Source organism: Serinus canaria, chromosome 1A, assembly GCF_022539315.1.
Source record: "Serinus canaria isolate serCan28SL12 chromosome 1A, serCan2020, whole genome shotgun sequence".
Classification (NCBI taxonomy): domain Eukaryota; kingdom Metazoa; phylum Chordata; class Aves; order Passeriformes; family Fringillidae; genus Serinus; species Serinus canaria.
This window is the reverse complement of record NC_066314.1, coordinates 21,591,398-21,614,663: the sequence shown is the minus strand read 5'-3', so window position 1 is coordinate 21,614,663 and position 23,266 is coordinate 21,591,398. Positions and strand designations below refer to the sequence as shown.

At 35.9% G+C, this 23,266-nt stretch overlaps 1 protein-coding gene across 3 annotated transcripts in view; it reads right to left on the bottom strand.

Annotated features, from left to right (window-relative positions):
- CADPS2 (calcium dependent secretion activator 2) overlaps positions 1-23,266 on the bottom strand; it is a 282,539-nt gene that overhangs the window by 79,316 nt on the left and 179,957 nt on the right. For all 3 annotated transcript variants that reach the window (XM_030238173.2, XM_050969712.1, XM_050969713.1), the window contains exons 10-13: positions 22,465-22,573; positions 21,111-21,314; positions 13,425-13,561; positions 9,637-9,824 (exon numbers count right to left, since the gene is read on the bottom strand). In XM_030238173.2, the coding sequence (XP_030094033.1) occupies positions 9,637-9,824; positions 13,425-13,561; positions 21,111-21,314; positions 22,465-22,573 (638 nt within the window). The remainder of the gene's footprint in view (positions 1-9,636; positions 9,825-13,424; positions 13,562-21,110; positions 21,315-22,464; positions 22,574-23,266) is intronic.

Genomic DNA, 23,266 nt, shown 5'->3' with positions numbered 1-23,266 from the left:
GTGAAAGAGCAAAAAACTTATATCTTCTCTCTGTTGATGGATGCCAGGATACTTCACCTCAGCCTTCTGACAAATGGAATGAGCTCAAATTTAAGTAAATTGCACTGTCTGATTTCATTGTCAGGAGAGATTGTGCTCTGGACTGATAAAGTAAATAGTTCTGTCATATTAAGCCTCGCTGAGGCATGTCATATATATGTCAGGAAAGACCTAGGGGTCCAAAAAACAGTAAGTGAAAAAGGTGAGCCAGTAGGATGTCATATCTGTCACCCTGCACTAAGGCTGGGATCACCATGTACCAGGGACCTGTCACTTCACTGAGTTTGTTGTCAGAAGGAACCTTGTTGACAATAACTAAAATTTTCAGAACTGCTAAATATATGTTTGCATAGAAGCAGACATCCCAGAAAGAGGAGTACACAAAAAGGTTTTGGAAAGCAACCACCTATGGCACTGAAAAATTCATCTCTTGAATTTAGAAAATAGCACAAAGTCTAAACCACAATTTTGTCTCTTCTTCTTGCAATCTTCATTGCAACAATAATATAAAAATGCATTTTTTCAACACAGTCCTGAGACATATCATGCTGGTGATAATTCTTCTACTTTAGGAAATATATACCAACTACTGATTAGAAAAGAATCAATGGAAAAAAAGAAACTGTTTCTGAGATAAGCTGAAATATTAAAAATAGATAAATATTTCAATACTTCCACTCATTCAATCTTATGGATATTTTTTCTTTATTTACTTTGAAGACTGAATAAAATACATAGCATTGTTTTGATCTGGTTCCTTTTACTTATGATTACTGTGCCTGCAAGGAAAATCAGACCCACACAGTCATTTAGTCTTCAAAGATTTAGGCCATCCACAAACTATGCCAGAACTATTTTGCAATTAAAAGCAACAACAAATGTGTCTTTCCTGCTGTTTCAAATGTTATGGACTTGATTTTTTTTTCAATTCAAAACTAGTACTAAGTTTGATATTGCAGCCTGGGAACTCTCCTACAAGAACTCAGCCAAGAAAAGTGATGGACTGTCTTAAGAAGAGTTTTCATTTTAACATTATCTTCTCAGGAAGGTAATGGAGAGTGAATTTTCCTTTCCTCCAAACTCTTTTTCCTCCTTATTGTTCACAACAATTTTTAGAATTAGAGAACTAGGTGAAACAGTGAACAGTCAAAACCTGAGTAGCCTTCTCTCTCTCACTTATATTAGTTTACCATTTTTTGAGGACTGTCAATTGGATTTGGATTGGCTTGTCTTACCTGCTTAGATCACAGTCTGACTGGCACAGAAATAATGTCGTCTCTGGTCACAAGTCAAATTGCTTAATTCACTCAGACTTAAATATCAGAAGAGATTTGAAATAAATATCTCATGAACTAGAGCTAGTAAATTCAGGTGGAAAGCAGCTGTTTAACCATGAACCACTTAAATAATGAACCAAAAGTGAAGGTTGACCAGAATTTTAACACTTATTTTTTAGTGCAAAAATCTTGCAAGATTGTTGTCCTGACAGCAGTTACTCTAGAGAAGCTGACGGATTAGGCAGTGGATTTTGGTTTTCCTGTTGCAATGGACTGTTTTTCCTCACATTATATAATCCTTTTAGGCTTGGAGCATCATCTAGAATTATTTTGATCTCTAGAGGTCTTAAAACCGGCAATAATTTGCAGAGGTCACTTGATGAATTGTAGGATTAAATTATTTTGAAGACCTACAACAGGTAAAATAAAACTGTATTCCTGTTCCAACAAGAGTTAGAAATGGAAACTGGGTCGGCTGTGGATTGTTTCCAGCCCTCAACTTTGGGAACAGCTTCTCCTAGTGGCCTCTCAGAGAGAGAACTGTTACCTTATGCAAGGCTGCTTTGTTAAGACAGCCTTGGAAATACTAACTGAACATGCCTGACTTTCTTCCACTGGAACATCATTGATACTGGTGCTTTTTTGCATCTTTGCATGTTTTAAAAATTATAAAAGTATTTTCAACGTGACTTCCTCATTAAAAACAAAGACCATCCCTTTGGTGTGTCATGAAAAAAAAAAAAGAGTATGAGGAAAGTAATGTCCAGTTTGATATTCTAACATACACACAGGTATGAACAGTAAGGGTGACCAAAAAGAATTTGACATCTTGCTAGAGCAAGATGGGAAATTATTATGAAAAACAAAATTTTAAAAAAAACCCAAAACTTCAGCTAAGGTCTTTAAGACATTTCTGGAATAAACTACGTTTCAAGGACATAGAGAAAACAAAACCAAACTTAGAAGGCATCCTTTCTTCTAGAAACAAATTGTTTTAAAAGACTTCAGTGCTTTCTGAAAGCACATTTTTATATCCAGCAGGATGTACAAACAAATGAAAGCAGAGTGACAAGTTTCAAATTAGCAAGATAAACTGCTTGTTTGACTCCTTGTTTCTTAGAAAACCGAAGATTAAATTTTTTTAGACTTTGGTGTAGATTTTTCATTGCCTCTTTATAGGACTTTATATTCAAGAACTTAAATACACAAATTTCCCTTAAAATGCAGCTCTATTTAGGCTTTTTTAGAGTCCATGGTTTATGTTACAGAAATGTAAGAATGCTGATTTCCACTATCAGCTTATAAAGGACAGAGCAGATGTCTTTTTATCACAGAAAAAGAAGACAGTGCATTACTGAATGGCATTCAAACACTGCTTAACCAGCAGACACTCCAAGACTGAGCATTTTCTTGTTTATATTAACTATTCTTCGAATATTTCTGACATTACACTGGCATAATAGAGCCTTCTGCTGTATGCAGTTCTCAGGCTGTTCTGACATCTGCTTGCAGCTCATGCCCTTCTTTTTACAATGAAATGAAAAAGACCAATTTTGAAGGTCACTAAAAAAGATTAGGATCATACATCGGGTTGATTTTAATAATCTTTTACGCAGTTGTATTTTCTACTGAAAAGCAGAGTATGTATTAATATAATGTCATTTTAACCAACATATAGGGTTATGTAAAGGCAGTAATTAGTTGAAATTATTAACAAAATACTGCAAAATGTTTAGGGGTGGTAAGCCTTCCTCTGTGCTTCATATATCTTGGACATGATCAGCGTCCAAAAAAGAAGGATGAACTGGATGATGCAAGATGCTTAACACAGGGCCTAGTGAAAAATTTCTATTCTCAACACTGCCCAACAAGCCTCAGAAAAAAAAGAAAGATTATATTCACTTGGAAGAAGAGAGATGGTTTTTTATTGAGAGAATACTGCTTCTCCTTTAGCAGCACAAACTCACATAGCATATCAGTCCTAAAAGGTAATTTTCTCATTCCATTGTTCTGGCCAAATAGTGACTGATACCAAATGACTTCTGAACAAAACCAGGGGTTTAAGTATCAGAAATCCACTCTCACCATTTTCACTAGAAATGATTGACAGAAAAATGAGAACAACTGCAAAAACAACAGACTCTTGTGGCATCTCTAGATGCTGTACCAAGCATGAGAGAGACTAGCAGACTGATGCTACACACTTCCCTAAAAGATCCACACTGTAAGGGAACTCAGGCTCCTTCCTCCAGCAGCTGGACAGCCTTGGAACACATCTAGGATTAAAGCAGAAGGTCCAATTGCCAATAAAAACCAGTAGAAGTGGACCTTGCACCTGCTGTAATTACAACACAGACAGAACATGTAGGATTGAGAGTGGATAAGCAACACAGCAGAAAGAGGAAGCATTTTCAAGTCCTTAAAACCAAACTGTTCCACTAAATCATGTTAGCAACTTTTTTTTTTTTTTGGAAAACCATCTAAGAAACAGTCTACATGGTATTCAAATATTTTATAAATAAAGCTGAGCGTATATAAACATAACACTCTTGGGAAGAGATCAGCTGGACAAAATATTTCATGTCAGATGGTGACCATGCACAGATAAGTTGTGAAACTACTGACTTAAGATCTGGAATTTTATTTTAAGTCATATTCCAACAACACAAAACAAAGGAGAGCCTATCAAGATATAGACAACCTTACTTTGAAGTTAAGTTATTCAGGGAAGAAAACACCTATTCAGAAGCTCCAGAAAAAAAATAAGAAGAGATGGAACAATGTAATGATACTATTTCCTTTATTTTCATGAATTTTCTTGTCCCACATTTAAAAGGGATGATTTCTCTGAGCATTCTTTTATGATTTGACACAAAGTGTAAGATTGCAATAACATTTCTTACCACAAAACACAAAATATGAAAGGAAATATATGAATGCATAGCCCTCTCCAAAGTTTCCATAGTTTCACTTCTCTTGTGAAGTGAAACCCTTTATTCTACTTTATTTCCTCCAAGCATAACCAAAGCAAGAAGCCTATCAGAGTGTCTACATTGCCAAATGATGACAAGGACCTTAAAGTAGCTTTCAGAGAGGGCAAGGCTACTGCAGAAATAGAAAATTATTTTTTTGTCCTGGTGCATTATTATGAAGTAAGTCATTATAAAGAAGACTTCTATGCTGGAACCCTTCTTTGTCCATAGCAAAAGGACTCTTCATTTTCAGCATAATATGTTTTAAAAATGAAAGCAACTAAAAAAACCCCTTTATGGAACAAATGAGAAAGAACAGACAGCAGTAAATTGCCAGGACCACCTGGCAACCTGAATGGCCTGCAGGTATGTGAAAGTTCTCATCAAGAACTTCTGGGCAATGGGAGATCAGAATCAGAATGGGAGGATAAATATCAGAAAAAGTCTCCCAGCAGCCAAGGGAAATGCAGACCAGTAAATATTACATGCATCCCAGAACATCAGAAGGAACTACAACATAAGGATATTTCAGGATAAAAGTAAGGAAATTTGGTTAAATATTACCTATTGTCAAGTCTGTGTGGCTTTGAAGCCATAAGACAGAGAAATCTTACCTTCTGACCTTGGAATTGTCTGAAAGGATTGGAAACAGGTGGATGAGTGTGACCTGACTCCTATGAAATACCTGGATTTCCAAAGCTCTTTTGACAGTCCCTAATCAAAGGCTTTAAAGGCAATTAAACAGCATCTGAGTAAAAGCTCTCTATATTTACCACTAAAATGAGAGAGGTGAGTATCTGCTGTGAAGATATGGTATCATACCTTCTAAAATTTGCAGAGATTTGTGCTGAGACTTGAGCTATTTTACAGTATTTAGAAATTACCTGGCTAACAGCTGAGAACTGAGGTGACAGAAAATGTAATTTTAATGTTAGCTATGTAGCACAGTGTGGAATTTCATAAAGACCCCATGAAATCAGGTAGCAATGCAACAGAAAACAATGACAAACAATGTAAGGAAACCAGAGTTGTTATTCAGAATGGAGATCCTGGTTTTTTGATGGATAATTCCATGAAATTGTCCCTGTTCAGTACCAGTAAAAGGAGCAAATCAACACTGGGAAACACCAGAAAAGGATAAGCAACTAGAAGAAAACTTCCATCCAGTGCAATCATTGTATTTTTCACTTCTACTTCTTGAATTTTAAATAGCAAAGAGACAGAATAGGATTTTTCTTTTTTCTCCTTTACCTCTCCAATAGCAGCAGAGCATGAAATGAGATGTGTAGGAGTCAAGTTCAAAGCAATAGTTCTTCAAGCAAGAGGACGCTGAGTTGTGGAACTTGCTGCCAGAGGTGTTGAGGGTGAAAAGGGTTCAGGGGTGCAATGGACAAGTATCTGAAATAAAGGCTCACTCCAGGTTACCAAACAGGGCATATTCTGAGCTGCAAAGAGGAAATTTTGCACATGCTTGCTCTTCTTTTACTGCAAGCAGGTCAATGCTGGAGACAGACTGGCTTAGAAGAACCCTGACTCAATATGACTGTTCTTCTATAGAAACACACCTGGGCTGAAGCTTTTGCAATTAAGACAAAAACTCCCAACCTATTCATCTTCAGTTACATACTGATTTTTGTAGCCTTACTTTCACATTCACTTCTCATATCTGAACTTCCATTTCATCCGATATCTTTTTGAATAAGAAAAGTTATAACAAGGGAATATGCTTGAATTTTGAATTTTTCAATTCAGTCTGTAACTCAGCAGGTGGAAAGAAGTCACTTCACACTTCATGTGATACCCACCAGCATTCATTTCAGACAAGGGGGACTAAATAGAAGTCACAGCATGAAAAGTAGACAAGAGTGAACACGATGGGGAAGAAAACAATAGCTCCTACCTGGCCTGTTTAGACTGAAATGCCATCATTCAGGAATGTCCTATGGTTCTCTGTTCTGCCCATTTCACTTTCACCAGCAAAAAATTTATGCATAAGTGCAAAGCAAAAAGTGAACTATATTGATGAGGACTATATAGAATATTTCATGTGAATGACCATGGAAAATTTCAAAAGAAAATCGTGGTGATTAGAAGCCAAAGGAGATGGCACAGTAAATCCACATAGCATCAGAAGTACAGACAATGAAAGATGATTTTATTTACAGAAGAAAATAAATTAGTTGACTCAAAACAAAGGATGTATATTTGTTAAAACACAGCACAGCTATTTTTTTAGTGAAATATTTTCCTTGTTGGTTATTTAGGAAGAGAATGTCTTAAGAGTATCATCTACAAAAGCAGAAATACCTTTTCTACATGAGCAGTTTGTTAGCCCAGTTGTAATGGACTAACAAACGGGAAAGGAAAAGAACAAATAAGCTTTGAATTTCTCAGTCTAGGACTCAGCACATTGTGTTTGACCCTGAGTAAACATTTCTGCTCCTAAACCAACAACACTGGCATAAGACACACAAAATACAAGTATGCTTGATAAATCTGGCAGAAGTTGTTCTCTGTATCTTCATCTCAGGAAAGAATGAAAAGAAGTTGGAGACAGCTCTAGTCCTGAGATCAGGAGACAAGGTCTGCTGCATATGGCCTGCTCTGGAGCTCAGGTCTCATCTGTGCTCCAAATGTCCCTGGAGCTCTACAACAACAAAACTTCTACATGTGTACTCCAGGTGTCTGGAAATAAACCCACAGTACTGTGTTAAAATCTGCAAGATTACAGCCTGCAGCATGAAACATGTTTCACATCCCACTGTGCAGCAAAACAGCACAGGGGACACCTGAAGGTTCAAAAACATGTTGGAAGGATTTTGAAGGGTGGAAAGAGCCAAAGCTGATTCAGATTTAGATTCTCCTCACGAGAAACAAAGGTGAGAGGAACTTGTATCTGATTGTTTGAGTGATGTCACTAGATTGCCTGTTATTTTAAAATTCATACATAAAAGAAATGGACAATATGAACTACAGATGAAGCAGTGTTTCTACATGTCCCTCCATCACCTGACTTCAAGATCAATTTTGATGATCTTTCTCAGGCTTGGGGAGGGTCTAAGATCCCTCTGTGAAGCAAAGGTGACATATAAATTAAATACATCATGGCCAGAGTATAAAGCCCTTTGTTCTGTGGTCTTTTTGATTCCCAGACTGACTCACAAAACAAAAATGTGTAACGCCAGGGACCAGCCTAGAACTTTGGCCTGTCGTGCATTGTCTGTGAAATTCTCTTTTAGCTTTTACTATTTCTTAGTGCTGCAGTAAATGAATGAGTGGGTATATTATGTGCCCGTATATCTGTGTCTGTCATTCTCAGTGAGTGTGTCTGCCTCTGTCCTTGACTTACTTTTTTCCTTTCTTCATGTTTCTTTTTTCTTCCTTTTTACAATATCTCAGTTCTAGTCAGACCCTCTCTGTTCAACACTTCTTTTATTCCTAAAACACTCATAATGCTATTCAGAAAATATCTGTGCTGTAGGAATAGACAGAATACAGAGTGCTTACCACTGTGTAAATGATGTGCACTCTGAGGTATTTTCATGCACTGCGTGCATGGTTGTCCTTCACTCGAATTATCAAATAAAAAGAAATGTATCTACCTTTCTTTTGGATTCTTGAAATAAGTTTGAGCAATTATCACATATGTTTGTCTTCTTAGGTTGAATCCAATAATAAAAAGGAGAGAAACAACAAAGACTTGGACTCAATAGGAAATACGAATGTGTCAGGTTCTTGAGGGACTGACGAAGAAGCAGGCTTTTACAGAGAATAGGTTACCAAATAAAAGCCAGAAATCTCCTAACTTACTGGTATGAACGTTAAGATTCTTGACAGCATTTCAAGCACATTCAAAAACATTTCAATTTTGGATATTATTATCATGTATTATATATTGTTAGCCTACCACTATGAATTCGCTCAGGTCACAAATCCCCAACTCCAGATGAGGCTTTGTCTGAGCCAGTGAAGGAAACAATATCCTTCCTAAGGATTAGCTCTTCTTCTCTGGCTTGAGGACAAATGAAACAGCCTCTGTAGCTGACTGGTAGCAAAGCAACATAAGCACACATCTTGGACAGAAATCTTTCTTCCAATGCTAATCAAGATTCAGTTTGGAGACTTCCTGAGAGTAATTTCCTTTTGGGACTGTGATTTTTTTCCCCTAGTGGCAGGACTGGATCAGTTGGGAGGATCTATTTGGTTTCTCCTCTCTATTTTTGGACTTCTTAAACACATTCCATACAGGAGTCTCCAGCTCTAGTGCACAAAATAGACAAAAATGCATGTTCTCCTATAATTTGATAGATTGCCTGCCCCACTTCCCACTCAAATACAAAGAAGACAGGGAGCAAGTTGATTGAATTGCCACTGTGATGGTCAGACACCCGAGCACGTGCTCTGAGGTGAGGCTGAGGGAGCTGGGCTGGCTCAGCCTGGAGAATGGGAGGTGTTGGGGTGGCCTCTTTGACAGCCCTCTGGGTGTACTGGGCTATAGCCAGCAGCCAATCGATCTCACTACACTCAAATTAGACAGCTTCAAACAGGGCAAAGTCCTGACTGGAAAAAGCCCTGAGCAGCCTGGTCTGACCTCATATCTGACCCTGCTTCATGCAGGAGGTTTGGCTAGAGAACTGTGGTCTCTCCTGACCTGAGCTACCCAATGATCTGATCTGCAACTGGCATTCTCCAGCAGCAGAGCTTGTCCTCTCACAGTCTGGAATAAGACATAGATGAAGCAGTGCTCCTTTTAAAGAATGTGCAAAAATAGCAAAGCAACAACTTTTTTTTTTTCCCTAAGTCTTTCACTTGCAAGTGGAACGAAGATATCATTCCAAGACAATCACTGTGGCCAAAAGCTCCTGAAGTAGTCTACCTGTCTAGTGGAAAGGACTCCAGAAGTGTCCTAGCTCTTCCTAGCTGGGGCTTACAGCTAATTCTCAATATATGTTATTTCTCTCTGTGATAGCACAGACAGAAGAACACAGTATAGTATGATTAGTTGCCAAGCTACAGACTGCAGAAAAAGTAAAATTTTCCCTTAAACTGCATAATTGTTCAAAATATTTACTGAAAACACCATTTAGTACCACAGTATAAATGCAGAATGAAGAAGACTACCCTTTTAGCAGTTTTTTATCTTGAAAATATATTGCAATAAGACATGCTAAAAGGAGATTTCTTTTAACAGTAATTTGTATGGAACCTCCAGTACCCCTGAAGAAACTTTCAAGAACTGATTTCTGTTGTGTCCAGTTCCCTACTCGGTGAATGTAAGAGCCTTTAAATACTTTTATTCAGACTACGCATTTAAATACTATGGGTTAAAAAAGATATCATGAAATTACCTGTTACCATGAACATGAGAAGCACAAAATGCAAAGCTGTAGTGGAGCAAGGTGGGATCGATGACAGAGCCATTTTCTGAATATTCAATCAGCTCATCCAGGTAGCAGAGATGGCGGTGGCAGCCTCTCACCCCGTAGCGAGCGCAGTATTCATCCAGCACGAAGACCTGACCCGGGCTAAACCAGCCCTGAAAGGCAAAAAAACACACCACAGTTTGAGATTTATTTTCCCACTCTCAGCCTTAAATCAGACAAAGAATGGAAACAGAGATTTTTATGCCCATTACACAAACTTTTTATATTAGAAAGATTTCCATCTGACTAATGCTGATGGCACTGAAAGCTAGGTCCCACAATAGCCCTCTTACTGAAAGGATTAAATGTCAGGAAACTATTTGCATTTATGAGATTCCACTACTGTGAAATACCTTGTTTACAAAAAACATGCTAATACATCCAAAGTCTACAGATTAAGTTATATATCAAAACCTAAAATAAACTAACAGTTTACAATAATTTATTTTGTTTTAGCAATCAATTACAAGATAAAAACAAAAATCTGGGAAATGCTGAAGGACATTAACATGGACATTAAAGCACAGTTTCTGGATAGTCAGTTCTCTGTGGCTGCAACTTTAATATTCTTACCACAATTCAACTCTTTACCCATGTAACATGCATACACTTCTAACAACTTTAAAACAACTTTTACTAGTAAAGAGATGCAAAGCTAGGTAGTTTGTTAAAAGTCACCTGAGTAAGGTTTGACCTTAAATAATTATTAGATATTCTCAAGCTTACTGAGAGATTTCTTGTCAGAGTCTTGATCAGAACAGCTTAACCCTGACAAAACATGAGCAAAGTACAGACTCCTTCACATGATAAAAACATTCTTGAGTGAATCCAGAGTGTAAAAAATATCATTGAGTCTTGATGCAGAAATATGATAAGAAACAGCAGAGTGAGCTTCCAAAAGCAGCATGGAGAAAAACATAAACCTTGGAAAACTGCAAATACTGCACAGCTGTTCTATGCAAGCATTTTTCTTTGTTCTTGTTTTGATTATGGTGATATTTCCCTCTCATCATCTCTCATCATTCCATCTCATCAAATGGTTAAGAGAGATTGAAGAATATCTGAACTCAAATATACAAATAACTTGGATAAGCAAAATGATCTTTTTCTTGCAAAATAAAGAATTTATTAACATAAATATAGCAGCTGAAGAACAGTATTCCCCTAATGCTTGTGAATACTTCCTCAAGATCTGATGGGTAATATTTGTACAACATATCAGCAGAAATACTACTGAACAAAACTTGAAAATATATTCACATCAGTTTTAAAAAATCTGTGTTTTACCTTCACTAAAATACTTGTTTGAGACATGGATTCAAGCTTTATATTTCCCCCAAACTCTTCAATTGAACATAGTATCTGCAAACAGGAACGCCTCAATGGTATTTAATATTTAATAATTTTTACTCCTAATTAATTTCCTTGAAATCATCGTTTCCACTGCCTTTAAGGAGCTCCATCTCTTTCTAGAGAACACTTAGCTTTAGAAGGCAGAACAGTGCTCAGCATGCTAATCCAATATCTGACCATGCTGCAATGCCTCATACAGCTTACACAGAGTTTGATACAAAATATAGTATTCTACTGAAAGAAGAAAGAAAAGGTATTTTAACTGTATTTTTGCAATAATATGTGTGTTAGCCCTAGATATAATCAACAGTGGACATTGTGATCTATATTCTCCCAATATGTTGTCATTGTCACCGATCTCTCCCTATGTTTTTACGGAAAACACAACAAAATGTTGCATATCATTGCCTAGCAGCACAAAAGAAAACTATTAGAATTTCTGCTCATTCTTATAAGATATAATTGTGATAAGAATACAACATTTTAAAGAACTCATTAATTTAACTTCAGTCCCTCTTAAAAGATCTGTTTGTGTGGTTGCTTTTCATAAAAATGTGTGCTTTCCTTGCCCTTGTTCAATCCCACATCATGCACAAATCTCTCAAACATGTAACCATGTCCTACAAAGGACTGGTATTAAATAACCACATATTTTTAATTTTATAATTGAAAAAAACCCCAAAACCCCAAATCCCCCACCCCCTCTACACTCTCCCTATTCCAAGAAGAATGCAGAATTGAAGAAATTTAGGTTACATAATAATTAACAGATTAATTTTTAAAAAACAGAACTTTGAGTAATATTAATTCCGATGCTTTAATTTTTTTTTACAAGTCATATGTGTGCTTACACTGTATTTGTTGAAATAAGGGATGAATTGTTTCTAAAAGATTATGGGAAATGAGCTGTTAGAGAAAAGAGAAATCACATTTACATGTCCATGTATTCTGTTGTATCTTGACATTCCCAATTTTTTAAAAATAAAAAAATGTAGTTAAATATGCAATTAAAAAAAATATCACCAATTCCACTTACTTAAAGCTGAATTTAAAAAGAAAGGTAAGAAATACATCTGCTTTGTGGTTGCTATAGCACTGTGCATTTCACCTAACCTCTTCTAAAAGTTCCTGATTTCAAGGTTATATTAAGTGTCTTACTATATTATTATTATAAAAAAGAGTTTGACCCCAATGCGCTGGTAGAAAGCTAACCATTTTCTCTTTGAGTGCCAATTACTTTGTACAGATGTACCTTCAGGCCTCTTTGATACAGTGTGCAACCCACAGACAGAAAATGAGTCCTTTAACTTTTCTATACATATGTATCTGTCAGTATTTTTAAAGGAGAGGCAACTGTCATCAAATAATATTTTTCCCCTTTTTAACAACTGCAAACAATCTTAAAAATTCCAATTATTATCTTTGTATCACAAGACTAGTCAGAACAATGGAAAAAATAAGTAAAAATCCCCATTATCTTTTTGTTGCTGTTGGGACATTAAAGTGAAAAAAAAAAAATTATGTGCTGTGAGGCGTTTTAGATTCTTAGTGAGAGATCACTATTTCAGGCATAATATCAGGTGAAAAATAAAGCCTCAGGAATTTACAAGGTCTGCCCCATACAATGCTGTTTAACAAGTGTGTATAATCTGATGAACTTCCATGAGATTGTTGCTGGTTTTCTTCCCTAATAAAAACAGAACCTGAAGCAGCCCCATCCTCAACCAGTTCACAAAGCACAGAGCAGAAAAGGATTGTACAAAAAGGAAATTGCAGCAAACATCTTGCCTTTTATGAAGGTAATGATGGTATTTGAATGTGGAAAACATAAATTTTGATACAGAGGTCACATTCTATTTGCTTTTGTTGAATGATTATACTCTCCTTCGTTACTTGCAGTCCAGGTAACCCATATATGCCCACCTTTCTATATTGCTTATGGGTCTGCCCCCATTCTTGGGTGTTTTTCCTTCACACTGGAGTGGAATGAAGACTTATAAGACAGGTGAAAATGTCTGAGCTGAGGCAACTACATTTGGACCTTAAAATACCTGTACAGGCATCAGTAAATTCTACCACAGGAGTTCTTGCTACTGTCAAAACTTTCTGGTTTTTATTCCAACCTCCCTAGAGGACATGATAAATTTCAGCTGATAAAATTGAAGACAGTTTGTGTCTCTTTGCTTTCTATTGAGTGGCACAGCAGCCGCTTGCAAGTATGCAATTTTCAAATTTAAAACCAATCGATTGGACCCTTTATTCCACCTACAACTGCAGCTGTTGAATGAACGAGGAAGAAAGGACTACTTGGTAACAACTATTTCTCACTTCTTTACATCTATCTCCCAGCCAGTACTCACCAAACAAGAATAGGAGTCATTCAATCTGTGATCCAAGGTCTGTCTCTGAAGCAGTCTAAAGAGGGAAGCATGGTCAAATTTGCAGGGATTAGCAGAAATAAACTCATCCATGCCATGTTTCTGGCCACGGTCTGTATCTGTTATACAAAGAAAAAATGTGCAGAACAATACATGTGAGTGTGTGCTCACACTTACAAACACCAGTGCATGCATGCCATATAAGTCTCAACATCTAAGCTTTCTTGAAAGTACCTCAAAAAAATAACTCATGTAGAGGGGTGCTTGCAGGTGAATTATTATAGATTCTTGATCTTTTAATTTGAAAATAATATTACTGAATTATTTTTCTATCAATCACACCAATTTACAGAGCGTAACAATGAAGAAAAAAATTGCTACCCACTGACAGATAAACCAAAATTTAGAAAGGCTGACAGAAAACACAACATAGTACATGAAAAAAGTATTAAAGCTTTGTTTTCTAGTGGGCTCTGCAAATGTTTTAATTTAAAAACAATTTTATGAGTAGAGATGAAAAATAGTCTGTAATTTCCTGGGTTTGCAAGGCTTTCTTTCTAATTTCAGCAAAATAACCACAAAATATTAAAATAAAAAGGAAAAGAAAATGAAAAAAACCAAAAGAACCCCAAACAGGTTTATGCATTTATTTCTTCAGAAAAGAAAGAGCATCTTTACTGCAGTTCAAAGTACCACTTAATAGAAATATTCATCATGGCTTGAAGCCTACTTCTCAAATGGCAAACTGGAGCAGAAATGAACACACTGGCTTGAGCTAGGTCATTTCCAGCCTTCTTTTTGTACTCGGCTTTTAATGAGACAAACCTTAATGTAGTAATGGCAAAGAGCTCCTTCAACCTTCCAGCAAAGTGTACTGAAAAAGGGAGCAGCATTTTTGTGTAAATACATTGAGAAAGCATACCATCCCAAATGGCACTTCAATCAAAGGCCCAAATTTATTGTTCTTCACAGATTGCATTTTTCAACGCCTTTAAACCCCGCGGGTTTATCAAAGGAGAAGCTCTAGTGATTGCTTTCATTAATGTTATGTTTTGTCAAAGTCTTCAATGTGAATTATCTATCTAGTATGGACAGAAAAAGCCTTACAGTGCCCAAAAGGACTAGTTACGTATTAGCACATTAGCTGTCTTGGATTCTATAGACTGTACTGGGGTGAACAGTCCTATCAACTTAAAAATTGACTTCCCCTTTCAATAGGGTCTTAGCTCTTTGTTCCTTTAAATTCAAACCTAGGTCTTTTTATATTCGTTACCAGAAAAGTAGAGATCTAAGTGTATCCTAAATGCAATTTTGAAAACCTGCATAGTAGAAATCTAAAATTTCTAAAGAAAGGAGACAAAAGTTTATTGATTAAACCCAATTATAGAGTCAGGTTCATAATAAAACTCAATATTGATCTGTGGGCATGATGCTAACATAATCAGTCACATTTAGAAATTTAGCCCCAGATCATATTGATCCGTGTCAAGTCCAACTTTCAGCTGTATTTGTGGATGGGAGAATTATTTAATTCAAGCTGAAGGATCTGCAACATCAAATCCTAGAAAGATGCAGAAACTAATTCATATCACTTGGCTTTGCATTGTCAAAGCAAGAGTCACATCCATGTGACAGATTTCACCAAGGTGGATGTAGCAAATAAACAGTATGACAATATGTCGATGGTGTAAGGTATGAGACCATCACCCCAGAGAAGCTGCAGCATGTATTTTAAATGCTTGAAATATCTGTAGCATATGTTATTACAGAGATTAGCAGTATTTCAATGAGCATTAGACTAGCCTATCATTAATGGCAAACCTAGCTCGTATTTTTGACATAGGTACAGGAATTGCTCTCTCTTAATTAGTGCAATTTAACTGCTTTTAAACACATTAATTCAAAGATAAACAACTGACATCAACGTAACTCCATTACCAAAAGTACTGAACAACATATGAAGTTATCTGTAGCTTCCAAAATGTCCAAACACAGATAAAATTCTTTTCAAATCCATTATATTTAATGTGCAAGTGACTGATTTCAGCATTTCTTGTAAGTTTTCCTTCTTATATCAGGTTTATCATATACTAGAAACATTTTTCATAGTAAGACATATAACAAAAAAGAAGTACTAATATTTCTGTTTGCCATCATTTAGAAAATTATACAGAGCTGAATCATTCTTAAAATAACATTCTGGGTTTTTTCTCTGTTTTTTTCCTCTGGTTAACCACATCAATATTAAAAAAAAAATCCCCCTTTTTAAGAGAGAAGGTGTAAGCACAAGTAATTTAAGTATTTTCAAATCAAGAGATTGGATGTTGCAAATGAAACAGATCCAGCACACTGAGACAGTATCCAGGTGACCATAATGTGTCCTATTGAACACAATACAGCTTGTGAAAGCAGAATTTCCTATTACATATTCTGGGCAAAAGTATTGATTTAAAAGTATAAAATATTTGCTAGATTTAATTCTAAAAGAAAGATCCATGAGTGATCATCTTTTTGAGTGAATCAAGTAGCAAAAATAACATTGTCAAACAGTGACAGAAGATCTGTTACCAAATATTTTTAAGCAACAGAAAAACAACTAAAAACTTACCTTTGCCAGCTGTAGGCAGGCAGGAAATAACAGAAAAATAGATCTAGTGTAATACATTACATTTTTGTTTATTGCTATGATGTACAAACAAGATAACTGGCAAATATTTTGAAACAAAAATGAATTAAAAAAAAAATAAAGAATTTGAGCAAGGATCATAAGGAATTTGTATACAGTATATGACTGTGACTAAAAATTTACTCAAGATTCTACTTTAAAAATTGTTACAGTGATTGCTTTTTTCAAATTCTTACATAAATGAGCTTTAGATGACTTGTTCAAACAACACGCAAATGCAAAAGGCACATAAGGAGCTATATTGTCATAAAGAAAAAATACAAATTCATTTTTCAATACACTTTCTCAATCTTGGAAAATATTGGGAAGATATTTGGAGAGAGCATTGAAGCAGTAATATTTTTTTTTTTTTTTTGCTTTTTCACAATTAGTTTTTCTTCTCTTTTTAATCAAATTTCTTGCCATGCTTTCCATGCTGCCTTTAACTCAAAATCACTGGTGCTATGTTGCACTGCCTGTTTCAGGTTGTGTATTTCATCTTTTGGAAACTATCCCTTTTTTTTTATCAAGATAGGACAAATAAATATATTTTCAAGCAGTGTTAAAAACTAACAAAGGTTATTAGAGAAGTTTCAGCACATTCTTTGGGTGTTTTAGACAGAGGTATTCATTAGGGCAGAACAGCATTCTAAGTATGCCTTATGCCAACTTTGCAAGAAACTTAAAATTTCAGTCCAGCTGCAAAGGCTTTAAAATCATCACATCCTCAGTGACTCAGCTCATGCAGAGTTGACTGAATTAAGACTACCAAGATTTCCATGTTTATGGTGCACTCTCAGGTGGTTCTAGCATCCCTGTACAACATCTCTGCCCCGCTCCAGCCTAGAAGCAAATACACATTTCTTGCATCATCTGCTCTCTGCTAGGGTGAACTACAGGTACTGGCCTTGCTGAGTGGTGACCTAATCCTTTTTGTGCCTCTCAGTAACATCTCTGCTTGATTTTAAGCATTGTAAAAGCAATTTGAACTAGCTCAGGCAAGCAGGAAAGAAGAGAATGTCGAGACAAGCAATCTAGTATTGCAGGGATTAAAAAGATTTTAAAAGACTAGGACTGGTAGGGTAAGAACTATGACTCTGTTCCAGAAGGGGCTGGAACTGGTGGGAAAAGACAGTGGTAAGACATGCATTACATTCCTTCAAGTGCCACTCCAGACAGATGGTGACACCTTACACTGGGAACATTTTGACTCCTGATCATTGACCAGGACTCCAAAGTACTACACAGGCCAAAGAGACAATCTATGACCCCAGAACTTTATAATTTAGGTATCAGGCCATGAAATAACTTCTGCAGAGAAAGTGGCAGAGAATGAGAAAGCAGCTGGTCTGACTGTTGGGCTGGGGATACCATGCTGACTGACTGGCAGTATTTTGTTGAAGGGCAGACTTGAAGAGGATTGTAGATAGCTTTTACGTGTTCCTGACTAGTACAGAAGAGGGCACACAGGTGACTTACTGGCTGCCTAAGCTGGTGGAGGCTGGTGTAAGCATTTTCTTTCTAAAAGAAAGACAGGGATGGTTGGAGGCAAGCAGGAAATGTACAGAAGGGGAACAGGGAAACATGCAGGGAGGATGGAGTTACTAAAAGGGTATGGTGGACATAAAGCTGAGAAAACTATGTCAAATAAAAATACCTTTGACATGTTTGTTTCTAAAAATGTAATTAATTGCAAGAGATTGTCTCTTCCAATTCTTTGCCCCTCTGAACTCTATGCGGGTGTAGGTTCAGAATGATGTTTGGCTTTGTATTTCTTCATTAAGACATGACAATCCCCTCATGTGCTGCTTTTAACTCCTGGGTTATGAACAAGTTATTAGCAGAGCTAAGCACTCCAGCAGCCTTTTCAACTGTATGAATGTATCTCCTCATACATTGCTCATTAAAAACAGGATCACTTCCTGAACCTTTATGTGATTCAAATTAATCTGCTTTTCATTGGTGCTTTCCCTGAAACATTCATGTCCTTGGGAAACTTCTGGCTATTCTATAGTCATGCATCCTTAAAGATTCTATTCTTTCATTCAACATGCTCATGCAGAACAGTGGATCTGAAGGTCAGTCTCCTTTTCTTGATCACTGCTGACATTAGCCTGTCTTCACTTTTGTTTTGGAGTCACCTAATACCACAACACTGCAATACCAAATTACTTAGAGATGAAAAAATTGACCAGTTTACATTTTAGAAGTTGGACAAGTACAACAGTAGTTTGATTCTGTTAAATACCACTTTCAGATGTTTTTCATAACCCTCAAGAAAATTTCAGGATGAAAGAAGATATTTTTTAAGCACAATACAGAAAAATATTGAAACATTTCTCCTCAAGTCAACTTTTCTACATCCTGCAGTTTAAAGATATTTAATTTTCTCCAAGTTATGGAAAATTCTTTTGGAACATTTTATCAGGGTGAGCTGATTTTTCATCTTAGAGGATAAAGAAAATGGGGGCAGACTTTTGAGGTTTGAATGTTGTTAATTGACATTTGCTTCTCAAAGCCCAAGCTGGTTTTCTGCTTTCTGTAGGTGGAGATGCCATTGTCTGATATACTACAGCAACTAAAACAATGTGATCTTCTATTGGCTGGAAATGCTTAAATTTTACATCAATAGGAAACTAGAAATCATAAAAATAGTAACTGACAAATAATCTGTTCAAAACTGTATTTCCTAACACTAAAAATGTACCATAGTAGCGAAGAAAAAATTGGAAATGAATTTAATTTAATATATATGCCAGCTCTCAAGTACGTGCTGTTATCAATCTTGATTAAAAATAAAAGACACTTAGCTTCATGTAAACATTTTTCTAGGGGAAAAGAAAATGAACTTCTTGTGAAACTGAATCTATTTAAATGTGACAAAAGGTCAGCTATAGAGTCTTCTTAGGAGTAAAACTGTGCCTCAAGAAATTCAGCACAGTACATATTTAAAGGAAGTAGGACTCTTAGAAAATTATTTAAGGTTATATCTGAAAACTCCAGTTTTTGAAGTTTCTTAAAAATGGATTAATTTGATTATGCCCATTTCTACCTCATGTATAAGAGACTAAATAAAAAAATTTCCTCATGTAGAGATAACTGAGGTATTACACAAATCAGTCAAGCAATGGTTCTAAATATCAAATTAAATTAAATTCCACAAATTACTCTGTTGCAAAGAAATTTATGAATTATTATAAGTTATGAATGACTTTGTGAATTATTACAAAATATCAGCATTGAAGTATATTAAACCCAAAGGAAAATAATAATTTAAACACAGAATTTTGCTTTATATACAGTTCAGTCATATGAGTTTGTGTAAGCAGATACATAAGCATGACAGAAAAATACATGATAGTTTAGGCTTTTGAGCTTCCCCTAAAACATTTTTAAAATAATGCTTACTTTTTCTGTGGTTTCCACCTAAGAACTGTAGTACCTCTAAAATAATGTCTAAAATAATATCAAGACGTGACAATCTTGCTGTTTAATTCTTTAACATTATCAGTAATTTTATCTCTGAAAACACAGTTTCAGTATATCCAAACCTGTGATTGTTTTTCACACTTTTTTCTTTCTATAATTTTCATTGCCCTGTGATGAGAGTTTTCTAGTTTCACTTCCAGGTAAACACTGCATCCAAAACCAGGAGCAGGTCCTTGGCCACTGCTGTCAGTGATCACTTCTTTTGTACTTTCTAATTGATGCACATGAAGTAGGGACAGCAGGCAGGAACACAGCGAACTCCCACCACTGGGCACATATCCAGGGAACTGGGAGAAGGTGAGCAGAAGCACTTCTTGGCTGTTGCCCACCTTTGCTTTTGCAATGTAACTCCCATCCCACTTCACCTGAGTGGCCCCACAATGAAAGATTACTTCACAAAGTGTTTCAGATTAATGCCCTTCCAAATTGTTTGAGATGAAAAACAGATGTCAGTGCTTTTGTGAGATGAAACTTTTTTCAATAATCTTGACATTGAAAAGCTCAATGACATTGAGAGCTCCTCAGGATACCAGATAAATATTACTGAGTTTAACAAGCACATTTTACTGTTTTCTAAAAGCAAACTGATATAAGATGACAGGATAAACAGAAGTTTGTGAGACTGAGTGATAGCAGGACCGAGGCAAGAGAATGGGTTTGGATCAACCTGCTACAGACTTCAGACACTAAACCAAGTTTAGTCTAAAACATGTCACCCTTCTATCACTGGGCATGTACAGGTATATCATAATGAAGGATTATTGTATAATAATCAATGATCCAGAAATTTGATGGCTACTACAAAAGGTCATTGTATTGCACTCAGCCTCCAAAACAATATAAAAAAAAGCTTCCTTTGTGCAGATATCTACATGACAGAATAGTTCTAAAGAGATAATATGAATATTTAAAATATGTTTAATATATGCTATCTACCTCGATTTCTCTGAAACCATACTTTCCTCAAGGAAAGGTGATGAAAATTTAAATCTGACTAATTGAAAGAATTTTTATATGTAATTTAATATTACAGTATGTGCCAAAAAAATCCAGGAGCCCACCTATGGCCTTTCAACTCACAATGTACTGCAATGTGTGCACAGCAATTTTTTGGTAGCTAATACGTACAATGTATGATAGAGCTGACCTAAATCTATAAAAATTGTGAGAATAGATTGATGCTTTTCTATTCAGCACTAGACTGGCTGGCTAATGAAAAATATAATGCAAACCAAACACCGTCTCCATGGTAATATATGGGTCAATTGTAAGGAATATGAAGCTAATTGCTGTATTTTCATGGATTATAATAAAAATAATGACCTGCAAGTCAGGATTTCCCTTGTTGTTAATAATAATCTGAGTTAAAGAGCTTCTGGCTAACAATGAATGCCTAGACACATTTGCCTAGTGAATAAGTTCTGCTTAATTAAACTTCATTGAGGGAACTGCTACATATTTTACCAGCAAAAAACCAAAACCAAAGCCACAAAAGAAAAGAAAAGCCAACTTACAAAGTGGGGATATATCTGTGTTGGCATTGCCTCCCTTAAGATTCATCTTCTGAGCTTGACTTGCAGGAACAGGCTTGTAGGATTGACCTGTGGCTCTGTACATAGCTTGAACCCAGAGTATTCTATCCTGCTCATCATCACTGGCAAATATCACAGTATCACCCTCTTTAACAGCGTTGAAAAACATCCGACCACCCTGAAGACCTGAAGCAGTAAATCAGAAGGTAATCTTGATAAATACAAGTTACTTCTCAATCACCATCAATGTTTCTTACATTACTGGTTTTACTCAGAGTATGTGTGTGTGTGGAGGGGTGTGCTAAAACATTTCATTGGTATTGATGACCTAGAAATAAGATAAATCTAGAGCTGTAAGGATCAAATGGTAATACACAGAAGTAACACAAGTAGAATAAATACAGAAATCACAGGAGAAAATATTTACATGACTCCACTTTAATTTCAGCTCCAACTTATTTCTTATTCATCTTTCTGACATTTGCTATTTTGCTTTTTTTAAAACATATTCTCCTTCCTGGTATTATTTTATTAGCTGGAAGTCCCTGTCAACTTTATCTCTTATTGAACAGAGACAGCTCCATATCCTTTATCAGTGCTGCTCCTCCTTAGTCCTTTTTCTCATTTCAGTGTTTTTTTCTGAGAGCACGTAACAAGAACAGGACACAACAGTCAACATGGCTGTGCTGGGATTTCTTTATACAGAATTGTTTCACTTTTCCAAATACCTCCTGAGCATTTTTTGCCTTCTCAATTATTCTAAACATTGACACAACATTTTCAAAGATCAATCTTTAATGTCTCAGAATTCTCCTAATTTCGTAACCCTCCACTGCATAGGCAGAATTTTTTCTCTCTGCAGGTGATTTCCCTCTTCTACTTTAATATTAACTTGGGCAGATTTTTCTGGTATCTCCAAATTTATTTTTGATTACTATGAGTAACTTGTCTTTTACAGGCATTGTCATAATTTGTCTTCTTTTCTATATTATTTATTAATATACTTCACAGTATACTGCCACATGCCACCACCACCTAGCAGAGAAAAGGGGAAGACTAACTACAATTCACAATTTTCTCCTTGTATTATATGTGATCTTAAAATGTTTCAGGAAACTTTAGTGTAAAGTCTATTTTTCATTAGTCTTAAAACAAGCTAATTTCTAAAAGCACGATTTTTCACATCAGAATGTCCTAGTGGAATAATGGCCAAAGAATCTTGAGATTTTTTTCTGCCAAAGAACCTTGGGGGTTTTTGCTGCTAGATCAAAATGAGCAAATTGAAACAGCTATTTTAAACAAATAAATTGTGCTACTTCAAAATAATGGACAGTACCTGTGTGAGGAGCTGTGTAATCCACAGTGTATCCTTCCAGTTGCATCAGTTCTTGAGGCTCAGACTTCTTTTCTCTGTAACTGCACATTGCAAATGTGTACTGGCTAACCTGAATAAGAGAGGACTTCCTAATTAATGAATTGCATTTCAGAACTGTATAACAAATGTACCATGGTTTAAATTAGTTTTCACTTCCACTGAATAAATAAATCCTCTCTTCTTCTCCCTTTCCCAGAAGTATTTACAGTGTAAAATTTCTCCTCCTTTCCCTTTTCTGCTAAAATGAAGGAAAAAAAATTCCAAACAAATAACCCACAAACACACCTCTCTGCATTTTTCTGAAATACATTTTGGGCTGGTGCTTTATGAAAAAATGAAGAGAAGCCATTTAGATTCTGATAGTGAAAATACTTAGTACTGTGGTACTGACCAAATGACTCAGTATACTGTAAGAGGAAAAAAACACCTATATTCCAAGAAACTGAGAAGACAAGAACTTTTACGTATAAAAGTACTGTTTGCAGAACGACTGGCAAAATTACCATGAAACTGGAAAAAGGAACACATAATCTGGCCAATTCTAGCTAATGAAGGCAAGTATCAGAACCTTCAGTTTGATTTTATAGTCTGATTTCTGTGCCTTTTGCATCTGTGTTCTCACCTAGCCCTGTGCTGCTTGGCTCACTAGATAATGTATCCTGTAGGCCAAGCTGCTTGCAGCTGGCAAGGACAACATTAATCACCTGTCATCAAGTACAATTATCAAAAAACTTATGAAGCAATAAGAAGAGAATCTGTCACC